Genomic DNA, 21151 nt, shown 5'->3' with positions numbered 1-21151 from the left:
TTATAATGGTGAGGTTTGCTCAGTCTGCTCCCTCACAGAAGCAGAAGTTGTTTGTGTGACAACACCCATGTGGTGATATCTAGAATGCCATATGGTTATTACTCACACACACACACACACACACACACACACACACACACACACACACACACACACACACACACACACACACACACACACACACACACATCACCGCAGCGGAAACAATTGGCCCTCAGCTATAGTGCATCATTAACAGTGATTTATTTAAGTTTTGCCATAACGACTTTCTAAAATGTCACTCATTGCGTGGCATGTCACATGTCTCTCAAGAGGTAGACAGATAGTCAGCCTGTCATTCGCTGCACTTGCACTTCCAAATGGTGGTTGGACTTTGGGTTGAGTTGTTGTTCAGAAGATCTGTTGAGTCATCAAGGTCCTCCATCCTGTTTAGCCTTAATCCCTCCAGTCAATGTCATCACATGTTGGAATAGACCTGCACTTCAAACCTCAACTGATTACCAACATAGCAGGCTTACAATACTTTGTCGGTAATTCAGCATTTAGGCCCCACCCGAGTCATATTATGATGAAGATAGAGGCCTAGGTTTGTAATAATATATATAATATATATATGCCATTTAACAGACACTTTTATCCAAAGCGACTTACAGTCATTAATTCCAATGTAATCTAAGTCATGTTAAATAGGATTCACTGACATCCATTCAGTATGACTAGTTTGTAAGAAAGGGAGTGAGAGACGGACAATAGTTGCCTTATAGGCACATTCTCTACGGCAGGGTTCCCCAACTGGCAGGTGATTTTATTTGGCCGCCCAAGTTATCTGAGCCAAACAAAAATGTATTTGAATAATCATCATTTTTTGTTGGCATTTTCATTGGTGGACATAAGACTGTAAAAACACCAGAAAATCAGCTCCAAGTGATTTTAATTTTGGAAATCTGCTACAAAGTATTCCCACGCATAACAGAGAGACATGATCGTATACAAATGTAAGCAAGGTTTGAAATTATTATGTTATTATCTGTTTGGGCTTCTTGCAGGCAGTTTGCAGTCTACAAATGATTTGTAACTATGTTCCGGCCCACCGACGATCCGCTCAAGAAAACATTGTCCTAAATCTAGTTGATGATCCCTGCTCTATGGTTTATCTAAGGAGCCACTGATGTCAGTACAGTATCCTTGTGACTTTCCTGTTGCCATGTAAACAGGCCTTGTCCACAGTCAGCTCCCTGCCCCCACATCACACATCAGCCAGAAAGGTCATAAACTGAACAGAAGGCCTTTAAACCAATGTTTCAGGTACCTATAGTGAGTCAAAGCCTGGATCCCAGTTTTCTGCTAGCCATGGCCTGTATCCATAAAGTGTCTCAGAGTAGAAGTGCTGATCTATGAGGTAGGAGTGCTGATCTAGGAGGAGGAGTGCTGATCTAGGAGGTAGGAGTGCTGATCTATGAGGTAGGAGTGCTGATCTATGAGGTAGGAGTGCTGATCTAAGAGGAGAAGTGCTGATCTAGGAGGAGGAGTGCTGATCTATGAGGTAGGAGTGCTGATCTAAGAGGAGAAGTGCTGATCTAGGAGGAGGAGTGCTGATCTATGAGGTAGGAGTGCTGATCTATGAGGTAGGAGTGCTGATCTAAGAGGAGAAGTGCTGATCTAGGAGGAGGAGTGCTGATCTAGGAGGAGGAGTGCTGATCTAGGAGGAGTGCTGATCTATGAGGTAGCAGTGCTGATCTAGGAGGTAGGAGTGCTGATCTAGGAGGTAGGAGTGCTGATCTAGGAGGATGAGTGCTGATCTATGAGGTAGGAGTGCTGATCTAGAAGGTAGGAGTGCTGATCTATGAGGTAGGAGTGCTGATCTAGGAGGAGGAGTGCTGATCTAGGAGGAGGAGTGCTGATCTAGGAGGTAGGAGTGCTGATCTAAGAGGTAAGTGCTGATCTAGGGAAGGAGTGCTGATCTAGGAGGAGGAGTGCTGATCTATGGGGTAGGAGTGCTGATCTATGGGGTAGGAGTGCTGATCTATGGGGTAGGAGTGCTGATCTAGGGGAAGGAGTGCTGATCTATGGGGTAGGAGTGCTGATCTAAGAGGTAAGTGCTGATCTAGGAGGAGGAGTGCTGATCTAGGAGGAGGAGTGCTGATCTAGGAGGTAGGAGTGCTGATCTATGGGGTAGGAGTGCTGATCTAAGAGGTAAGTGCTGATCTAGGGAAGGAGTGCTGATCTAGGAGGAGGAGTGCTGATCTATGGGGTAGGAGTGCTGATCTATGGGGTAGGAGTGCTGATCTATGGGGTAGGAGTGCTGATCTAGGGGAAGGAGTGCTGATCTATGGGGTAGGAGTGCTGATCTAGGGGAAGGAGTGCTGATCTATGGGGTAGGAGTGCTGATCTATGGGGTAGGAGTGCTGATCTATGGGGTAGGAGTGCTGATCTAGGGGGTAGGAGTGCTGATCTAGGGGAAGGAGTGCTGATCTAGGAGGTAGGAGTGCTGATCTAGGAGGTAGGAGTGCTGATCTAAGAGGTAAGTGCTGATCTAGGGGGTAGGAGTGCTGATCTATGGGGTAGGAGTGCTGATCTATGGGGTAGGAGTGCTGATCTATGGGGTAGGAGTGCTGATCTAAGAGGTAAGTGCTGATCTAAGAGGTAGGAGTGCTGATCTAAGAGGTAAGTGCTGATCTAGGGGGTAGGAGTGCTGATCTATGGGGTAGGAGTGCTGATCTATGGGGTAGGAGTGCTGATCTATGGGGTAGGAGTGCTGATCTAAGAGGTAAGTGCTGATCTAGGGGGTAGGAGTGCTGATCTAGGGGAAGGAGTGCTGATCTAGGAGGTAGTAGTGTTTATCTTGGAGTAGGAGTATTGAAACTGATCCTAGATCAGCATTACTCTGAGACACATACAGGCCCTGGTATCATGTCTCATTGTGCTGTTTTGCCACCAACCTGGCGACAGCAAAACAGACCAAACAGCCCAGGGACCAGGCTAGTTTCCTGCCATGTTGTCTGTCTATATGAATATCCTCTGACTGTATGAGTGGGCCAGTGTGCCGGCTGGATGTCTTGTCTTGTCTAAATCACCCGCCGGTAGCAGCATGCACAGGCCTGTTGCTGAGTGTCTGATGTACCCACTTATCACACTGAGTCTACGGGCACCGAGTCAACTCATGAACTCAAGTGGCACACACACACACACACACAGCATATGAGTGAGTGTGTTGTTTCACAATGATCCTTTGTCATGCTGTCTCTGGCTGTCAGGTCACAGCAAAACTGTTAGACAGAGTTGTTTAGTGTGTTCATAGTGAGCCATGTAGGGGAATGAGAGCGGAGCGGCAGGCAGGATTTGGGCTGGATTTATTTGGCAACCAGCGGCAAGTATAGACACTTCAGAAAAGGGAATTGGACATTCCTTCTTCAGTCTCAGGAATATCTGACTTCTTCTCTCAGGCTACTGCCACAGAAGAGTTTCCTCTGGAAGCAGTTGAGTTGTGCAGTATAAACTACACCATGACCTATTCCATATACACATCAATATGATGTACTGTTGTTGAATTGTCACCTACACCAGATAGGTGCAATGAAATGGGTTGTTTTATGGAGTCAGCCATAGTAGTATAGCACCCCTGGAGCAAGTTAGGTGTGAGTGCATTGCTCAAGGGCACATCAACATATTTTCATCATCTTGTCTGCTCAGGTATTAGAACCAGTGACCTTTTGATACTGACCCAACAATTTAACCACTAGGCTACCTGCCACTATAGTAGCCTGTGTTATTAGCGAAGTCCTTCCAACCTATTCCTGTACAGACACATGGAATTAGTAATAACTCATCAATATACAAGATTCATATCGACACTCAAATGCAATGTTTTTGAGTAACATTGGAACGAGAGGCTTCTTTCTCCACCACCGATCTGCTGCTACTGTTATGTTGGCCATCCAGCCATGGCAGTAATGCCCTGTCTCTGTGTGCTCGACCACAACAGACCAGCAGACACTAAACCATTAGACCACAACAGACCAGCAGACACTAAACCATTAGACCACAACAGACCAGCAGACACTAAACCATTAGACCACAACAGACCAGCAGACACTAAACCATTAGACCACAACAGACCAGCAGACACTACCATTAGCCACTAAGTAGCCAGCAGGCCACAACAGACCAGCAGACACGAAACCATTAGACCACAACAGACCAGCAGACACTAAACCATTAGACCACAACAGACCAGCAGACACTAAACCATTAGGCCACAACAGACCAGCAGACACTAAACCATTAGACCACAACAGACCAGCAGACACTAAACCATTAGATCACTAGACCACAACAGACCAGCAGACACTAAACCATTAGATCACTAGACCACAACAGACCAGCAGACACTAAACCATTAGATCACTAGACCACAACAGACCAGCAGACACTAAACCATTAGATCACTAGACCACAACAGACCAGCAGACACTAAACCATTAGATCACTAGACCACAACAGACCAGCAGACACTAAACCATTAGATCACTAGACCACAACAGACCAGCAGACACTAAACCATTAGATCACTAGACCACAACAGACCAGCAGACACTAAACCATTAGATCACTAGACCACAACAGACCAGCAGACACTAAACCATTAGATCACTAGACCACAACAGACCAGCAGACACTAAACCATTAGATCACTAGACCACAACAGACACTAAACCATTCGATCACTAAGACCTCAACCCCATTAAGAGTGTCTAGGTAGTGGACATTCAATAGTCCCACTGGGTCTGGAAGTGGAACATGTCCATCATGACAGCACTGTGTGGCTCAGCTGGTAAGGGCATTGCGCCGTCAGGGTCGTGGGTTCGATTCCCCCAGGGGTCACATAGTGAAAGGACTCACTGAACTGAGCGTTTTGGATAAAAGCTTCTTCTAGGCTGGCCCCAGAACTGTTTGAACTTTATTGCTTATGTCATGTGACAATTGACAAGACAGCACAAACAGATCTGCTGCCAGGCTACTCCCACTCTAGGTCCCATTGTCAGACTGAAATCTGTCAATACACACCAGTCAGTATTGTCTACGCTGTGTGTCTATCACATGGCCTTGGTTGGAAGGCGGGAAGGTGTCATGGCCAGACCAGTGAGAGCATGTAGGAGGGCATATGTCCTTCCAGAACAGACACAGTCCGTCTCAGATACTGTATGTATGGTGGTCTATGCAGGCTGCATTTTCATTTTTGATTTAACCTTTATTTCGACTGGGAAGACATATTGAGAGCTCTCTTTTCCAAATGCGCCCTGTCTAATGCAATATAAAATACACATTAAAATACACATTAAAATACATTACAGTACAAAAGAAAATGCTGGCTAGACTACAAACATTGCCAGTGTTTTGTTGAAAACTCATTTATAGACTATAGACGTATATATCATATATTTGATAGTTCATCAATTGTTTGTAAATCATATGTAATCTAGTTATAGATACTTTCAGCACGGTTGTGAAGGCAATCAGGAGTGAAAAGTTGAACTTTGAAACAAGAAGTTAGAAAGTTCAGAGAAGTCCCATCATCGCTGGCTAGCAAGAGAACTGCCAACTCATATGAAGGATCCTCTTCCTGTAGGCTTTTTACAGATATAAGGTTGCATGTGTTATTTGAAGGAACATAGACCTAACTAAGTCATGCACAGTGCACCACACACTGTGTGTTTGCAGTCGACCCAGTTAGGTGCATAGCCTGTTGCTATCCCCTGAATAGGAAGGGAACTGCAGTTGAGTTTTACGAATGATCATATTATATCAGTGTCTACATACTTGACCTAAATGAGAGTGATAGATGTTTAGCTTCGTTTTCTAGTCACCCTGACTTTTGCATCCACACCCATCTATTTTAGGATAAGATGCAAGTCCTGTAAAGGTTTTAAAATCCCCTCTATTAGGGTGAACTCACCAAAGTCATTTTAGGAGTGAAAAAGGTTAAGTTATGCCGGTCGAGGGAAAAGGAAAACACTGTTACCTCTCTCTCTCCTCTCCAACCCTCCTGTGTGCCACCCATTCCCATGATAACAGCCCAGTAAAATAGGCAAAGAGAGGGAGAAATGAAGAGCGCGAGGGAATGGAGGGAGCGTAATGGTAAAGGAAGGCAGAACTCTGCGAGATACAAGATTTGACTCGTTCTTTATTTTGCAATACACAGGAAGAAGGAAGTGAGGTCTGAGGTGGTGGTCTGGAGTCGAGACACACTTAACACATTAAAAGTGTACTGAAAGAAATATAGGCAACACAGCACAACACATGAATACAGCCAACCTGTTGATGAAAAAGACAGAAAAGGAGTGACTGAGGAGTGAGAATGGCGAAGAATAAAGGTATTGTAAATATTCAGGACGGCGGTGTAACGGTTTTCTTTGTGCCTGTTGTTTCTTTCACTTCTCACTGATTGAGGGCATGATGGGAGTAGCCTTTGCAGTTGTTGTCTGTGACGTTGTTTATGTTTTGAACTGAACATTATGGACTGTAAATTAAAGACAGTAAATGAATGAGATTGAGGCAACTCACTTTTGTTTACAAACCAATATGGTTTATTCTATGGGACACTGGGTGTTTGTCGGTTGCAACGTGTGTGATCTGATGACACAGTGAAATAGTGTACACTCTTAGAACCAAAAAGGGTTCTACCTGGAACCAAAAAGGGTTCTCCTATGGGGACAGCCCGAAGAACCATTTTGGAACCCTTTTTTCCAGGAGTGTAGGCGACAGTGTGTCATCACATTGCAGCCGTTGTGTACAATGGGATTTCCAACACTCGTAATGTTCTTAAATACTGTACAGTCAAACTAATTGTTCTGCCATCTGAAGAAAAGGGGTGTTTCCTATTGTTTTGTTGAGCAGGATGGAAAGCCTGACTCACTGTTATATCTCACGTTGACAGAACAGTATATCATGTCCACAAGAAGCTGCAACAATGTTCTCAGTCACACTGTGCTCTATGTTCAGAAAATAATGTGACACGTTCGTTAACAAGACACATGTCATAACAGGATAAGGGTCAAGATCTTAGACGCAAAACAGGAAATACAATGTTGCCCCACATCATTTGCGTATTGTGGAACTGTGTAGCTCAGTTAGTAGAGCATGGCGTTGGCAATGCCAGGGTTGTGGGTTTGATTCCCACGGGGGGGAAGAATGACACTGTATGCACTCAGTACTGTAAGTCACTCTGGGTAAGAACTAAAAATGTTCTTGGGTGATTGAGCTTTTTGTGTTGGTTTCTAGATGTTATGTAGAATACATTGTATCAGGACCATTCAGACTGTATACACAGCATTATAATTGTCTTGCTCTGTTACCAGACTATGGTCAATTGAGTCAATGCGCTGTCTGATGTGGCGCCTGCCTAGTCTCTGAGGTGTTACCATAGCGTTACTATGGCACCTAAGAATGTCCACCGGGAGCTCTGAGTCACCGGGGAGCCATTTTGTGGGTTGCTAGGCATGTCAGTCTTGCGGGAGAATCCTTTTGTTATGGAAAATACGTCTCAGCGTTGTTAATGTGTACACACACTTACAGATATACTGATACACAGATATAAACACACACACTTACAGATATACTGATACACAGATATAAACACACACACACACTTACAGATATACTGATACACAGATATAAACACACACACTTACAGATATACTGATACACAGATATAAACACACACACTTACAGATATACTGATACACAGATATAAACACACACACTTACAGATATACTGATACACAGATATAAACACACACACTTACAGATATACTGATACACAGATATAAACACACACACTTACAGATATACTGATACACAGATATAAACACACACACTTACAGATATACTGATACACAGATATAAACACACACACTTACAGATATACTGATACACAGATATAAACACACACACTTACAGATATACTGATACACAGATATAAACACACACACTTACAGATATACTGATACACAGATATAAACACACACGCACGCACGCACGCACACACACACACACACACACACACACACACACACACACACACACACACACACACACACACACACACACACACACATCTGTGTATAAATGTAAAGAAAAATAATAAACTCTCTCTCTTTACTTGTTCAAAGGTGAAGCACGGAAGTTTGACCCTACCTTCAAAGGACCCATCCACAACAGGTAATCATCTCATTATCAGCTTTGACAGCCAAACCTCAGTCTATCAATTACCCACATAGCAAAGCTTAATAAAGCTCAACGTCAAAAAATAGCAGTCGAACATCTCTCTCTCCCTCCCTCTCTGCTCCTGTGGTTGCCAGGGGCTGCACAGATGTGTTCTGCTGTATTCTCTTCATCTTGGCCATCCTGGGATACTTTGCTGTGGGGATCCTGGGTCAGTGTCTCCACAACTACACTATTACTGGCCATTACATCAGTTCTAGGGCCCTGTGTTTTGGTTAATCATGTCACATGACCTGGATTTTAACTTTTATTGTAAGCCTTTTCCAGAAATGATAATTGGACCAAAAATGTAAGAAATTGTCTGAGGATGGTGCTGGGCGGTCGGACATAAAAAGAAAAGGGGGCAGTTTGATGAAAGAGCTTTAAGTAAAGTTTAAATTCCAGGTCATGTGACGTGATTAACCAAAACACAAGGCCCAAACAAGACACAGTAAAGTGATATTTTATTCTATTTGAAATGATTCTATTCGATTCCATCGTGTGTCGTTATGATAACTGGACAGTATCTGAACTACAGTGTTGTTATACTTCCTCCTACTCCAGCCTGGTCTCAAGGGGACCCCAGGAAGGTTATCTACCCGACTGACAGCAGAGGACAGTTCTGTGGCCAGGCCGGGACCCCCTTGGAGTAAGCCCCTTCCATTACCCCCCTATTTATTCTGCCTTTGAACATCTCTCTTCAACACTGATCCTTTAGAATTCCTCTTGTCCATTCACACGTCGAGATATTATCTGTGTCTTTGTGTTATATGGCTTTTGTGGTATCATCCTGATGCTCTGTGGTGAGCCTGTGACCTGTTGTGTGAAGATAAAAAGAACATCCTGAAGGATGTGTTATAACCGCTGTATTTGTACTTCCTGTAAATATGAACTACTATATAACTGTCTCTACATATGAACTACTATATAACTGTCTCTACATATGAACTACTATATAACTGTTTCTACATATGAACTACTATATAACTGTCTCTACATATGAACTACTATATAACTGTCTCTACATAATCACTACTATATAACTGTTTCTACATATGAACTACTATATAACTGTCTCTACATATGAACTACTATATAACTGTCTCTACATATGAACTACTATATAACTGTCTCTACATATGAACTACTATATAACTGTCTCTACATATGAACTACTATATAACTGTTTCTACATATGAACTACTACAGTTGAAGTCGGAAGATTACATACACCTTAGCCAAATACATTTAAACTCAGTTTTTCACAATTCATGACATTTAATCCTAGTAAAATTCCCTCCCTGTCTTTAGGTCAGTTAGGATCACCACTTTATTTTAAGAATGTGAAATGTCAGAATAATAGTAGAGAGAATTATTTATTTCAGCTTTTATTTCTTTCATCACATTCCCAGTGGATCAGAAGTTTACATACACTCAATTAGTTTTTGTTAGCATTGCCTTTAAATTGTTTAACTTGAGTCAAACGTTTCGGGTAGCAAGCTTCCCACAATAAGTTAAGAGAATTTTGGCCCATTCCTCCAGACAGAGCTGGTGTAACTGAGTCAGGATTGTAGGCCTTCTTGCTCGCACACGATTTTTCAGTTCTGCCCACAAATTTTCTATAGGATTGAGGTCAGGGCTTTGTGATGGCCACAGAAATACTTTGACTTTGTTGTCCTTCAGCCATTTTGCCACAACTTTGGAAGTATGTTTGGGGTCGATGTCCATTTGGAAGACCCATTTGCGACCAAGCTTTAACTTCCTGACTGATGTCTTGAGATGTTGCTTCAATATATCCACATGATTTTCCTGCCTCATGATGTCATCTATTTTGTAAAGTGCACCAGTCTCTCCTGCAGCAAAGCACCCCCACAACATGATGATGCCACCCCCGTGCTTCACGTTTGGGATGGTGTTCTTCAGCTTGCAAGCCTCCCCTTTTTCCTCCACACATAACAATGGTCATTATGGCCAAACAGTTCTATTTTTGTTTCATCAGACCAGAGGACATTTCTCCAAAAAGTACGATCTTTGTCCCCATGTGTAGTTGGCTTTTTTATAGCGGATTTGGAGCAGTGGCTTCTTCCTTGCTGAGTGGCTTTTCAGGTTATTATCGATATAGGACTCGTTTTACTGTAGATATAGATACTTTTGTACCTGTTTCCTCCAGCATCTTCACAAGGTCCTTTGCTGTTGTTCAGGGATTGATTTGCTCCAGCATCATCTCTAGGAGACAAGGTCCTTCCTGCGGGATTGTGGTCCCATGGTGTTTATACTTGCGTACTATTGTTTGTACAGATGAACGTGGTACATTCAGGCATTTGGAAATTGCTCCCAATGATGAACCAGACTTGTGGAGGTCTACAATTTTTTTCTGAGGTCTTGGCTGAATTAAAAAAAAATTCCCATGATGTCAAGCAAAGAGGCACTGAGTTTGAAGGTAGACTCAAATGATGTCAATTAGCCTATCAAAAGCTTCTAAAGCCATGCCATCATTTGCTTGGTCGCAAATGGGTCTTCCAAATGGACAATATTGTGGGAAGTTTGTGGAAGGCTACCCAAAATGTTTGTCCCAAGTTCAACAATTTAAAGGCAATGCTACTGAATACTAATTGAGTGTATGTAAACTTCTGACCCACTGGGAATGTGATGAAAGAAATAAAAGCTGAAATAAATCATTCTCTCTACTACTATTCTGACATTTCACATTCATAAAATAAAGCACTGATCCTAACTGACCTAAGACAGGGAATTTTTACTAGGATTAAATGTTAGGAATTGTGAAAACTGAGTTTCCATGTATTTGGCTAAGGTGTATGTAAACTGTAATTGTCTCTAACAGGAAGAAACCTCTCCTGTTCTACTTCAACATCCTGAAGTGTGCCAGTCCCCTGACCCTGCTGGAGTTCCAGTGCCCCACCACTCAGTTATGTGTGGAAAGCTGTCCTACCAAACACATGACATTGCTGAAAGCCTACCTGAACAGAGGAGAGCAGGAGTACTACAAGCAGTTCTGCAAGGAAGGAGTGGACTTCTCCAAAATGGTGGGTGACAGAGGAGATACATTTGCAGTGGCAAAGTATGTAGTTAGGGAAATAATGTGTAACTAAGGGTGACTTTGTTTTGTTTCGCAGAGTGCTCCCGAGATCCTGAGGGATGGCCTGTGTCCTTCCATGCTCATGTCCAGCAAACCATGTACGTCTTCTCAGGAGCCATGGTGTGCACTGTGTGTGTGTGTGTGTGTGTGTTTTTATAAAGACTTAGTAAATGTATGGTGGCCACACAGTTAGTGATTATTGATCTCCACTCTCTCTCCACTCCCTCCAGTCACTCGTCGGTGCCTTCCAGCTCTCAGTACCATGAAAGGTGGTGTGGTTGTCGTTGGCAACGAGACTATTTTTGACAACGGGGAGGGAGAGAAGGTGAACGCCACTGATTTTCTGGACGCTTCAAAGTGAGTCCTCATGCCTCAACCTGAAACACCGTCAATATACAGTACCAGTCAAAAGTTTGGACATACCTACTCATTCAAGGGTTTTTCTTTATTTGGACTATTTTCTACATTGTAGAGTAATAGTGAAGACATCAGAACTATGAAATAACACGTAAGGAATCATGTAGTAAACTGTAACGGCTTTCTTTATGTGAAGGAGAGTTGGACCAAAATGCGGAGTGGCTATTTAGATTCATGTTTTAATGAAAAAAGGAACACGAATCAATACTAAAGCAACAAACGTAACGTGAAAACCAAACCAGCCTAAACTGGTGCAAACTAACACAGGAACAAGGAACAGGAACAATCACCCACAAAACCCAACACCAAACAGGCTACCTAAATATGGTTCCCAATCAGAGACAATGATTCACACCTGCCTCTGATTGAGAACCATATCAGGCCAAACATAGAACTAGACAAACTAGACATGAAACATATAATGCCCACTTAGATCACACCCTGACCAAACAAAACATAGAAACATACAAAGCAAACTATGGTCAGGGTGTGACATAAACAAAAAAATGTTAAACAAATTAGATTCTTCAAAGTAGCCACCCTTTGCCTTGAGGACACCTTTGCGCACTCTTGGCATTCTCTTAACCAGCTTCACCTGCAATGCTTTTCCAACAGTCTTGAAGGAGTTCCCACATATGCTGAGCATTTGTTGGCTGCTTTTCCTTTACTGTGCGGTCCAACTCATCCCAAACCATCTCAATTGGGTTGAGGTCGGGGGATTGTGGAGGCCAGGTCATCTAATGTATCACTCCATCACTCTCCTTGGTCAAATAGCCCTTACGCAGCCTGGAGGTGTATTGGGTCATTGTCCTGTTGAAAAACATACGATAGTCCCACTAAGTGCAAACCAGATGGGATGGTGAATCGCTGCAGAATTCTATGGTAGCCATGCTGGATAAGTGTGCCTTGAATTCTAAATAAATCACTGACAGTGTCAACAGCAAAGCACCCCCACATCATCACACCTCCTCCTCCATGCTTCACGGTGGGAACCACACATGCGGAGATCATTCGGTCACCCACTCTGCGTCTCACAAAGACATGGAGGTTGGAACCAAAAACCTCAAAATTGGACTCATCAGACCAAAGGAGAGATTTCCACTGGTCTAATGTCCATTGCTTCTGTTTCTTGGCCGAATCAATTTTTTTCTTATTATTGGTGTATTTTAGTAGTGGTTTCTTTGCAGCAATTTGACCATGAAGGCCTGATTCACACAGTCTCCTCTGAACAGCTGATGTTGAGACGTGTCTGTTACTTGAACTCTATGAAGCATTTATTTCTGGCGTGCAGTTAACTCTAATGAATTTATCCTCTGCAGCAGAGGTAACTCTGAGTCTTCCTTTCCTGTGGCGGTCCTCATGAGAGCCAGTTTTATCATAACGCTTGATGGTTTTTGCAACTACACTTGAAGAAACTTTCAAAGTTCTTGAAATGTTCCTGATTGACTGACCTTCATGGCTTAAAGTAATGATGGACTGTCGTTTCACTTTGCTTATTTAAGCTGTTCTTGCCATAATATGGATTTGGTCTTCTGTATACCACCCCTATCTTGTCACAACACAATTGATTGGTTCAAATGCATTAAGAAGGAAATAAATTCCACAATTTAACTTTTAACTAGGCACACCTGTTCATTGAAATACATTCCAGGTGACTACCTCATGAAGTTGGTTGAGAGAATGCCAAGAGTGTGCAATGCTGTCATCAAGGCAAAGTGTGGCTACTTTAAAAACACTTCTTTGGTTACTACATGATTCCATATGTGTTATTTCATAGTTTTGATGTCTTCACTATTATTCTACAATATTCGAAAATAGTCAAAACAAAGAAAAACCCTTGAATGAGTAGGTGTGTCCAAACTTTTGACTGGTACTGTATGAATTAATCAATCAATCAACCTACCTACCAACCAACCTATCAATCTGTCTGTCTGTCTGTCTGTCCGCCCGCCTGTCTGTCTGTCAATTGTTAGCAAAGTGTTAAGTGGACTTGTTGTTCTTACAGGAAGTCCAATGTGGTTGTTGAGGCTCGCCAGGTCGCCATGAGGATCTTTGAGGACTACACTGTGTCCTGGTACTGGATACTGATGTGAGTGTCTCTCCGTGGTAAACACACTCATGACACAAGCCAATAAAGAAAGTTGCACACTCTATAGTTACCTGTATTATCCCAATAATGTATTGCTGAGCCAACATTTCCCCATAGAGATAAATGTTCCCTCACAGGAATAACAAAGTTCTGTGAATGTGAATGTGATTTCCTGTCTCTCCTCCAGTGGTCTGGTGACAGTGTGTGGGAGGGGGGTCAGTCTCATCTTAATAAGGTTCTGTGAATGTGATTTCCTGTCTATCCTCCAGTGGTCTCGTGACAGTGTGTGGGAGGGGGGTCAGTCTCATCTTAATAAGGTTCTGTGAATGTGAATGTGATTTCCTGTCTCTCCTCCAGTGGTCTGGTAACAGTGTGTGGGAGGGGGGTCAGTCTCATCTTAATAAGGTTCTGTGAATGTGATTTCCTGTCTCTCCTCCAGTGGTCTGGTGACAGTGTGTGGGAGGGGGGTCAGTCTCATCTTAATAAGGTTCTGTGAATGTGATTTCCTGTCTCTCCTCCAGTGGTCTGGTGACAGTGTGTGGGAGGGGGGTCAGCCTCATCTTAATAAGGTTCTGTGAATGTGATTTCCTGTCTCTCCTCCAGTGGTCTGGTGACAGTGTGTGGGAGTGGGGTCAGTCTCATCTTAATAAGGTTCTCTGAATGTGATTTCCTGTCTCTCCTCCAGTGGTCTGGTGACAGTGTGTGGGAGGGGGGTCAGCCTCATCTTAATAAGGTTCTCTGAATGTGATTTCCTGTCTCTCCTCCAGTGGTCTGGTGACAGTGTGTGGGAGGGGGGTCAGTCTCATCTTAATAAGGTTCTCTGAATGTGATTTCCTGTCTCTCCTCCAGTGGTCTGGTGACAGTGTGTGGGAGGGGGGTCAGTCTCATCTTAATAAGGTTCTGTGAATGTGATTTCCTGTCTATCCTCCAGTGGTCGCGTGACAGTGTGTGGGAGGGGGGTCAGTCTCATCTTAATAAGGTTCTGTGAATGTGAATGTGATTTCCTGTCTCTCCTCCAGTGGTCTGGTAACAGTGTGTGGGAGGGGGGTCAGTCTCATCTTAATAAGGTTCTGTGAATGTGATTTCCTGTCTCTCCTCCAGTGGTCTGGTGACAGTGTGTGGGAGGGGGGTCAGTCTCATCTTAATAAGGTTCTGTGAATGTGATTTCCTGTCTCTCCTCCAGTGGTCTGGTGACAGTGTGTGGGAGGGGGTCAGCCTCATCTTAATAAGGTTCTGTGAATGTGATTTCCTGTCTCTCCTCCAGTGGTCTGGTGACAGTGTGTGGGAGGGGGTCAGTCTCATCTTAATAAGGTTCTGTGAATGTGATTTCCTGTCTCTCCTCCAGTGGTCTGGTGACAGTGTGTGGGAGGGGGTCAGCCTCATCTTAATAAGGTTCTCTGAATGTGATTTCCTGTCTCTCCTCCAGTGGTCTGGTGACAGTGTGTGGGAGGGGGTCAGTCTCATCTTAATAAGGTTCTCTGAATGTGATTTCCTGTCTCTCCTCCAGTGGTCTGGTGACAGTGTGTGGGAGGGGGGTCAGCCTCATCTTAATAAGGTTCTGTGAATGTGATTTCCTGTCTCTCCTACAGTGGTCTGGTGACAGTGTGTGGGAGGGGGGTCAGTCTCATCTTAATAAGGTTCTGTGAATGTGATTTCCTGTCTCTCCTACAGTGGTCTGGTGACAGTGTGTGGGAGGGGGGTCAGTCTCATCTTAATAAGGTTCTGTGAATGTGAATGTGATTTCCTGTCTCTCCTCCAGTGGTCTGGTAACAGTGTGTGGGAGGGGGGTCAGTCTCATCTTAATAAGGTTCTCTGAATGTGATTTCCTGTCTCTCCTCCAGTGGTCTGGTGACAGTGTGTGGGAGGGGGGTCAGTCTCATCTTAATAAGGTTCTCTGAATGTGATTTCCTGTCTCACCTCCAGTGGTCTGGTGACAGTGTGTGGGAGGGGGGTCAGTCTCATCTTAATAAGGTTCTGTGAATGTGATTTCCTGTCTCTCCTCCAGTGGTCTGGTGACAGTGTGTGGGAGGGGGGTCAGTCTCATCTTAATAAGGTTCTGTGAATGTGATTTCCTGTCTCTCCTCCAGTGGTCTGGTGACAGTGTGTGGGAGGGGGGTCAGCCTCATCTTAATAAGGTTCTCTGAATGTGATTTCCTGTCTCTCCTCCAGTGGTCTGGTGACAGTGTGTGGGAGGGGGGTCAGTCTCATCTTAATAAGGTTCTCTGAATGTGATTTCCTGTCTCTCCTCCAGTGGTCTGGTGACAGTGTGTGGGAGGGGGGTCAGCCTCATCTTAATAAGGTTCTGTGAATGTGATTTCCTGTCTCTCCTACAGTGGTCTGGTGACAGTGTGTGGGAGGGGGGTCAGTCTCATCTTAATAAGGTTCTGTGAATGTGAATGTGATTTCCTGTCTCTCCTCCAGTGGTCTGGTAACAGTGTGTGGGAGGGGGGTCAGTCTCATCTTAATAAGGTTCTGTGAATGTGATTTCCTGTCTCTCCTCCAGTGGTCTGGTGACAGTGTGTGGGAGGGGGGTCAGTCTCATCTTAATAAGGTTCTGTGAATGTGATTTCCTGTCTCTCCTCCAGTGGTCTGGTGACAGTGTGTGGGAGGGGGTCAGCCTCATCTTAATAAGGTTCTGTGAATGTGATTTCCTGTCTCTCCTCCAGTGGTCTGGTGACAGTGTGTGGGAGGGGGTCAGTCTCATCTTAATAAGGTTCTCTGAATGTGATTTCCTGTCTCTCCTCCAGTGGTCTGGTGACAGTGTGTGGGAGGGGGTCAGCCTCATCTTAATAAGGTTCTCTGAATGTGATTTCCTGTCTCTCCTCCAGTGGTCTGGTGACAGTGTGTGGGAGGGGGTCAGTCTCATCTTAATAAGGTTCTCTGAATGTGATTTCCTGTCTCTCCTCCAGTGGTCTGGTGACAGTGTGTGGGAGGGGGGTCAGTCTCATCTTAATAAGGTTCTGTGAATGTGATTTCCTGTCTATCCTCCAGTGGTCGCGTGACAGTGTGTGGGAGGGGGGTCAGTCTCATCTTAATAAGGTTCTGTGAATGTGAATGTGATTTCCTGTCTCTCCTCCAGTGGTCTGGTAACAGTGTGTGGGAGGGGGGTCAGTCTCATCTTAATAAGGTTCTGTGAATGTGATTTCCTGTCTCTCCTCCAGTGGTCTGGTGACAGTGTGTGGGAGGGGGGTCAGTCTCATCTTAATAAGGTTCTGTGAATGTGATTTCCTGTCTCTCCTCCAGTGGTCTGGTGACAGTGTGTGGGAGGGGGGTCAGCCTCATCTTAATAAGGTTCTGTGAATGTGATTTCCTGTCTCTCCTCCAGTGGTCTGGTGACAGTGTGTGGGAGGGGGTCAGTCTCATCTTAATAAGGTTCTGTGAATGTGATTTCCTGTCTCTCCTCCAGTGGTCTGGTGACAGTGTGTGGGAGGGGGTCAGCCTCATCTTAATAAGGTTCTCTGAATGTGATTTCCTGTCTCTCCTCCAGTGGTCTGGTGACAGTGTGTGGGAGGGGGTCAGTCTCATCTTAATAAGGTTCTCTGAATGTGATTTCCTGTCTCTCCTCCAGTGGTCTGGTGACAGTGTGTGGGAGGGGGGTCAGCCTCATCTTAATAAGGTTCTGTGAATGTGATTTCCTGTCTCTCCTACAGTGGTCTGGTGACAGTGTGTGGGAGGGGGGTCAGTCTCATCTTAATAAGGTTCTGTGAATGTGAATGTGATTTCCTGTCTCTCCTACAGTGGTCTGGTGACAGTGTGTGGGAGGGGGGTCAGTCTCATCTTAATAAGGTTCTGTGAATGTGATTTCCTGTCTCTCCTCCAGTGGTCTGGTGACAGTGTGTGGGAAGCCTCATCTTAATAAGGTTCTGTGAATGTGAATGTGATTTCCTGTCTCTCCTCCAGTGGTCTGGTAACAGTGTGTGGGAGGGGGGTCAGTCTCATCTTAATAAGGTTCTCTGAATGTGATTTCCTGTCTCTCCTCCAGTGGTCTGGTGACAGTGTGTGGAAGGGGGGTCAGTCTCATCTTAATAAGGTTCTCTGAATGTGATTTCCTGTCTCACCTCCAGTGGTCTGGTGACAGTGTGTGGGAGGGGGGTCAGTCTCATCTTAATAAGGTTCTGTGAATGTGATTTCCTGTCTCTCCTCCAGTGGTCTGGTGACAGTGTGTGGGAGGGGGGTCAGTCTCATCTTAATAAGGTTCTGTGAATGTGAATGTGATTTCCTGTCTCTCCTCCAGTGGTCTGGTAACAGTGTGTGGGAGGGGGGTCAGTCTCGTCTTAATAAGGTTCTCTGAATGTGATTTCCTGTCTCACCTCCAGTGGTCTGGTGACAGTGTGTGGGAGGGGGGTCAGTCTCATCTTAATAAGGTTCTGTGAATGTGATTTCCTGTCTCTCCTCCAGTGGTCTGGTGACAGTGTGTGGGAGGGGGGTCAGTCTCATCTTAATAAGGTTCTGTGAATGTGAATGTGATTTCCTGTCTCTCCTCCAGTGGTCTGGTGACAGTGTGTGGGAGGGGGGTCAGTCTCATCTTAATAAGGTTCTCTGAATGTGATTTCCTGTCTCTCCTCCAGTGGTCTGGTGATAGCCATGGTGGTCAGTCTCATCTTCATCGTCCTCCTGCGCTACCTGGCCGGGATCATGATCTGGGTCATGATCGTCATGGTGATACTGGTCATCGGATATGGTATTATATTCCCCTTTCCCGAAACCTATCTAACTGAAAACATACTGTTGTTTTACCTATTTAAAGTACCATTAAAAATAATAAAATCAACATTGTGCTTTATCAAGTTAACCATTAAGAAATGTTAGAGGTAGGCTCAGTGATATGACGTAGGTGCACTAAGTAAACATCAGAGTGGGTCAATTTCCGCAGCAACAACTAAGAGCGTTGAAGTGCAAGGCTAAACTTCTCGGCTGATTTGGTCCCATGGCTACCAGGCTGTAACGGTGTGAAGAAAACCCCGTACACGTGTACAGATATCTGCGCTGCTGCTCGTGCAACGTCATTTGGCTGACTCTTACCTTTAAAATGTTTAGGGATCTTCCATTGTGCCATGGAGTACCGCAGCCTGAAGGGAGAGCCGGGTTCTGACGTCACTATCCGTGATCTGGGACTGCAGACAGACTTCTCTGTTTACCTGCAGATCAGACAGACCTGGCTGGCTTTCAGTGAGTACATGCACTCATTCTCCCTCTTTCTCTCTCTCCCTCTCTATTTATTTTTTTCTCTCTTCTGCTCTCTCACTTTCTCTTTCTCTCTCAATTCATTTGAATTTGCTTCATTGGCATGATGTGACAATGTACATATTGCCAAAGCTTACTTTGGAGGTTTACAATATTAACATAATTAAAATAATAATAATCAATATAGTCAATAGGACACCAGTAACAACAATAATCAAGGGTCAAAATAACCATACATTGAACAATAACAGTAAGCATAGAGGGCATGTGCAGGTTGGTTGGTCTGTCAGACACTGTCCCTCATGTTATGGCAGGCAGCAATGTAGTGCGCTGCCAACCCACAGCTCTCTGCGTCCTCCCCCAACAGGACGGGCAGCCTACTCTCATCAGAGAGGTCTTTGAAACCTTGAATAAGGATGTCAAATTTGGGGAAATGACACTCTCTCTCCCTATCTCTCCCTTTCTATACTCTTTCTCCCTCACTCTCTCACATCAACTCATTCAACTCAAGTTGAGACACACACACACACCAACACTCTAACTGCACTCCGCTCCTTCGTCAGTGATCATCCTGTCCATCGTGGAGGTGGTTGTCATCCTGCTGCTCATCTTCCTCAGGAAGAGAGTCCTCATCGCCATTGCCCTCATCAAGGAGGCCAGCAGGGCTGTTGGCCATGTGATGTCATCACTGTTCTACCCTCTGTTGACCTTTGCCCTGCTGGCCCTGGTCATAGCCTACTGGGCCATCACCGCTGTGTATCCTTCAGCTGTCAATCATGTTATTCATGTTTACATGTCTGTCAAGGGAAAGAAGTGTTCCTGTATTGGTCCTTGTAATGATGTGAAATGTGCTAGATTACTTTTAGTTATAGGTTTTGTTGTAGCGCTAACCTAGATAGCTGTAGATGGTGAAGGGAACCGTGCAGATTGAAATGTGGACAGACTGAGACCGTCAAGGAAAATAACTGGGATGACTCCTCCACAAGTCATCGCTGCAGAAACTAAATGTATCCATAAAGTTTCCATGCAGATGGTCACGTCTGTATGACATGTCTCAGTATCTACTTCCTTAGTGATGGAACCTCCTTGACCACCTTTCCCAGCTTCCTGTCCACCTCCAATGAGCAGGTGTACAAAGTGTTCAACACCACTGAGTGTGATTACTCCAGAGACACCTGCAATCCCGAGGTGAGCCACAAGATGTCTCTGTTCTTCCATATCTGCCTGTTTACACATCAGGCTTATTTTTTTGTAAACTTTTATATGTTCCTTCTATTCTATCTGTATATAGTGTTCAAAAACTGCCTTTTTTCTCATTTATTGAATATAAGTGGACTACTCCTTTAATACCAGCAGAAGTGCTAATATCACAGAGATTTCCCCACTCTTTCCTCAGACGTTCAACACCACCAACATCACAGCCCGGTGCCCGGACGCCGAGTGCCTGTTTGCCTTCTACGGAGGCGAGACCTACTACCATAAATACCTCATCCTGTTCCAGTTCTACAACGTGTTCCTCTTCTTCTGGTGTGCTAACTTCGTGACGGCGCTGGGTCAGGTGACCCTGGCTGGGGCCTTCGCATCCTACTACTGGGCCTTCAAGAAGCCCGACGACATCCCAGCCAACCCCATCTGCTCCTCACTTGGTCGAGCCCTCAGGTAGGAGGGGTAGTGTATGGGATGGGGGGTGGGGGTTTGGATGCATGTGTGTGTGTGTGTAAGCAGTGCACGTGGATGGGTGGGGGGGGGGGGGGTGAGTGACTGAGTGAGTGTGTGAGTGATAGAAAGAAAGATAGAAAGAAAGATAGAAAGAAAGAAAGAAAGAAAGAAAGAAAGAAAGAAAGAAAGGTTGCATGGAGAGTTAGTGAGAGACCAATAATTTGGGCACAATCTTTTACCTTCTTCCCCCTGTCTAGATACCATACAGGCTCCCTTGCCTTCGGTTCCCTCATCCTGTCTCTGGTTCAGGTCATCAGGGTTCTGCTGGAGTACCTGGACCAGAAGCTGAAAGGTGAGGTGGTGTTCTCACATATCCTGTTCCATTCTCAGACGTGAATGACTGGGATACTTCCTCATTGACATCATTCAGTGGGAAATGGACAAAA

The 21151-nt window shown here is 44.6% G+C and overlaps 1 protein-coding gene across 4 annotated transcripts in view; it reads left to right on the top strand.

Moving 5' to 3' along the window:
• slc44a2 (solute carrier family 44 member 2 (CTL2 blood group)) overlaps nucleotides 1–21151 on the top strand; it is a 28376-nt gene that overhangs the window by 756 nt on the left and 6469 nt on the right. For 2 of the 4 annotated variants that reach the window (XM_064962413.1, XM_064962401.1), the window contains exons 2-14: nucleotides 8169–8217; nucleotides 8358–8431; nucleotides 8824–8908; nucleotides 11102–11303; nucleotides 11394–11454; nucleotides 11587–11713; nucleotides 13779–13862; nucleotides 18431–18543; nucleotides 18900–19031; nucleotides 19610–19802; nucleotides 20150–20234; nucleotides 20443–20705; nucleotides 20963–21057. In XM_064962413.1, coding sequence (XP_064818485.1) covers nucleotides 8169–8217; nucleotides 8358–8431; nucleotides 8824–8908; nucleotides 11102–11303; nucleotides 11394–11454; nucleotides 11587–11713; nucleotides 13779–13862; nucleotides 18431–18543; nucleotides 18900–19031; nucleotides 19610–19802; nucleotides 20150–20234; nucleotides 20443–20705; nucleotides 20963–21057 — 1563 coding nt within the window. Of the gene's footprint in view, nucleotides 1–6181; nucleotides 6372–8168; nucleotides 8218–8357; nucleotides 8432–8823; nucleotides 8909–11101; nucleotides 11304–11393; nucleotides 11455–11586; nucleotides 11714–13778; nucleotides 13863–18430; nucleotides 18544–18899; nucleotides 19032–19609; nucleotides 19803–20149; nucleotides 20235–20442; nucleotides 20706–20962; nucleotides 21058–21151 lie in introns of those variants that run through there. The other 2 variants (XM_064962406.1, XM_064962418.1) reach the window with 2 other exon arrangements.

Source organism: Oncorhynchus masou, chromosome 5 (assembly GCF_036934945.1).
Source record: "Oncorhynchus masou masou isolate Uvic2021 chromosome 5, UVic_Omas_1.1, whole genome shotgun sequence".
NCBI lineage: Eukaryota > Metazoa > Chordata > Actinopteri > Salmoniformes > Salmonidae > Oncorhynchus > Oncorhynchus masou.
This window is presented reverse-complemented; position numbering and strand designations above follow the sequence as displayed.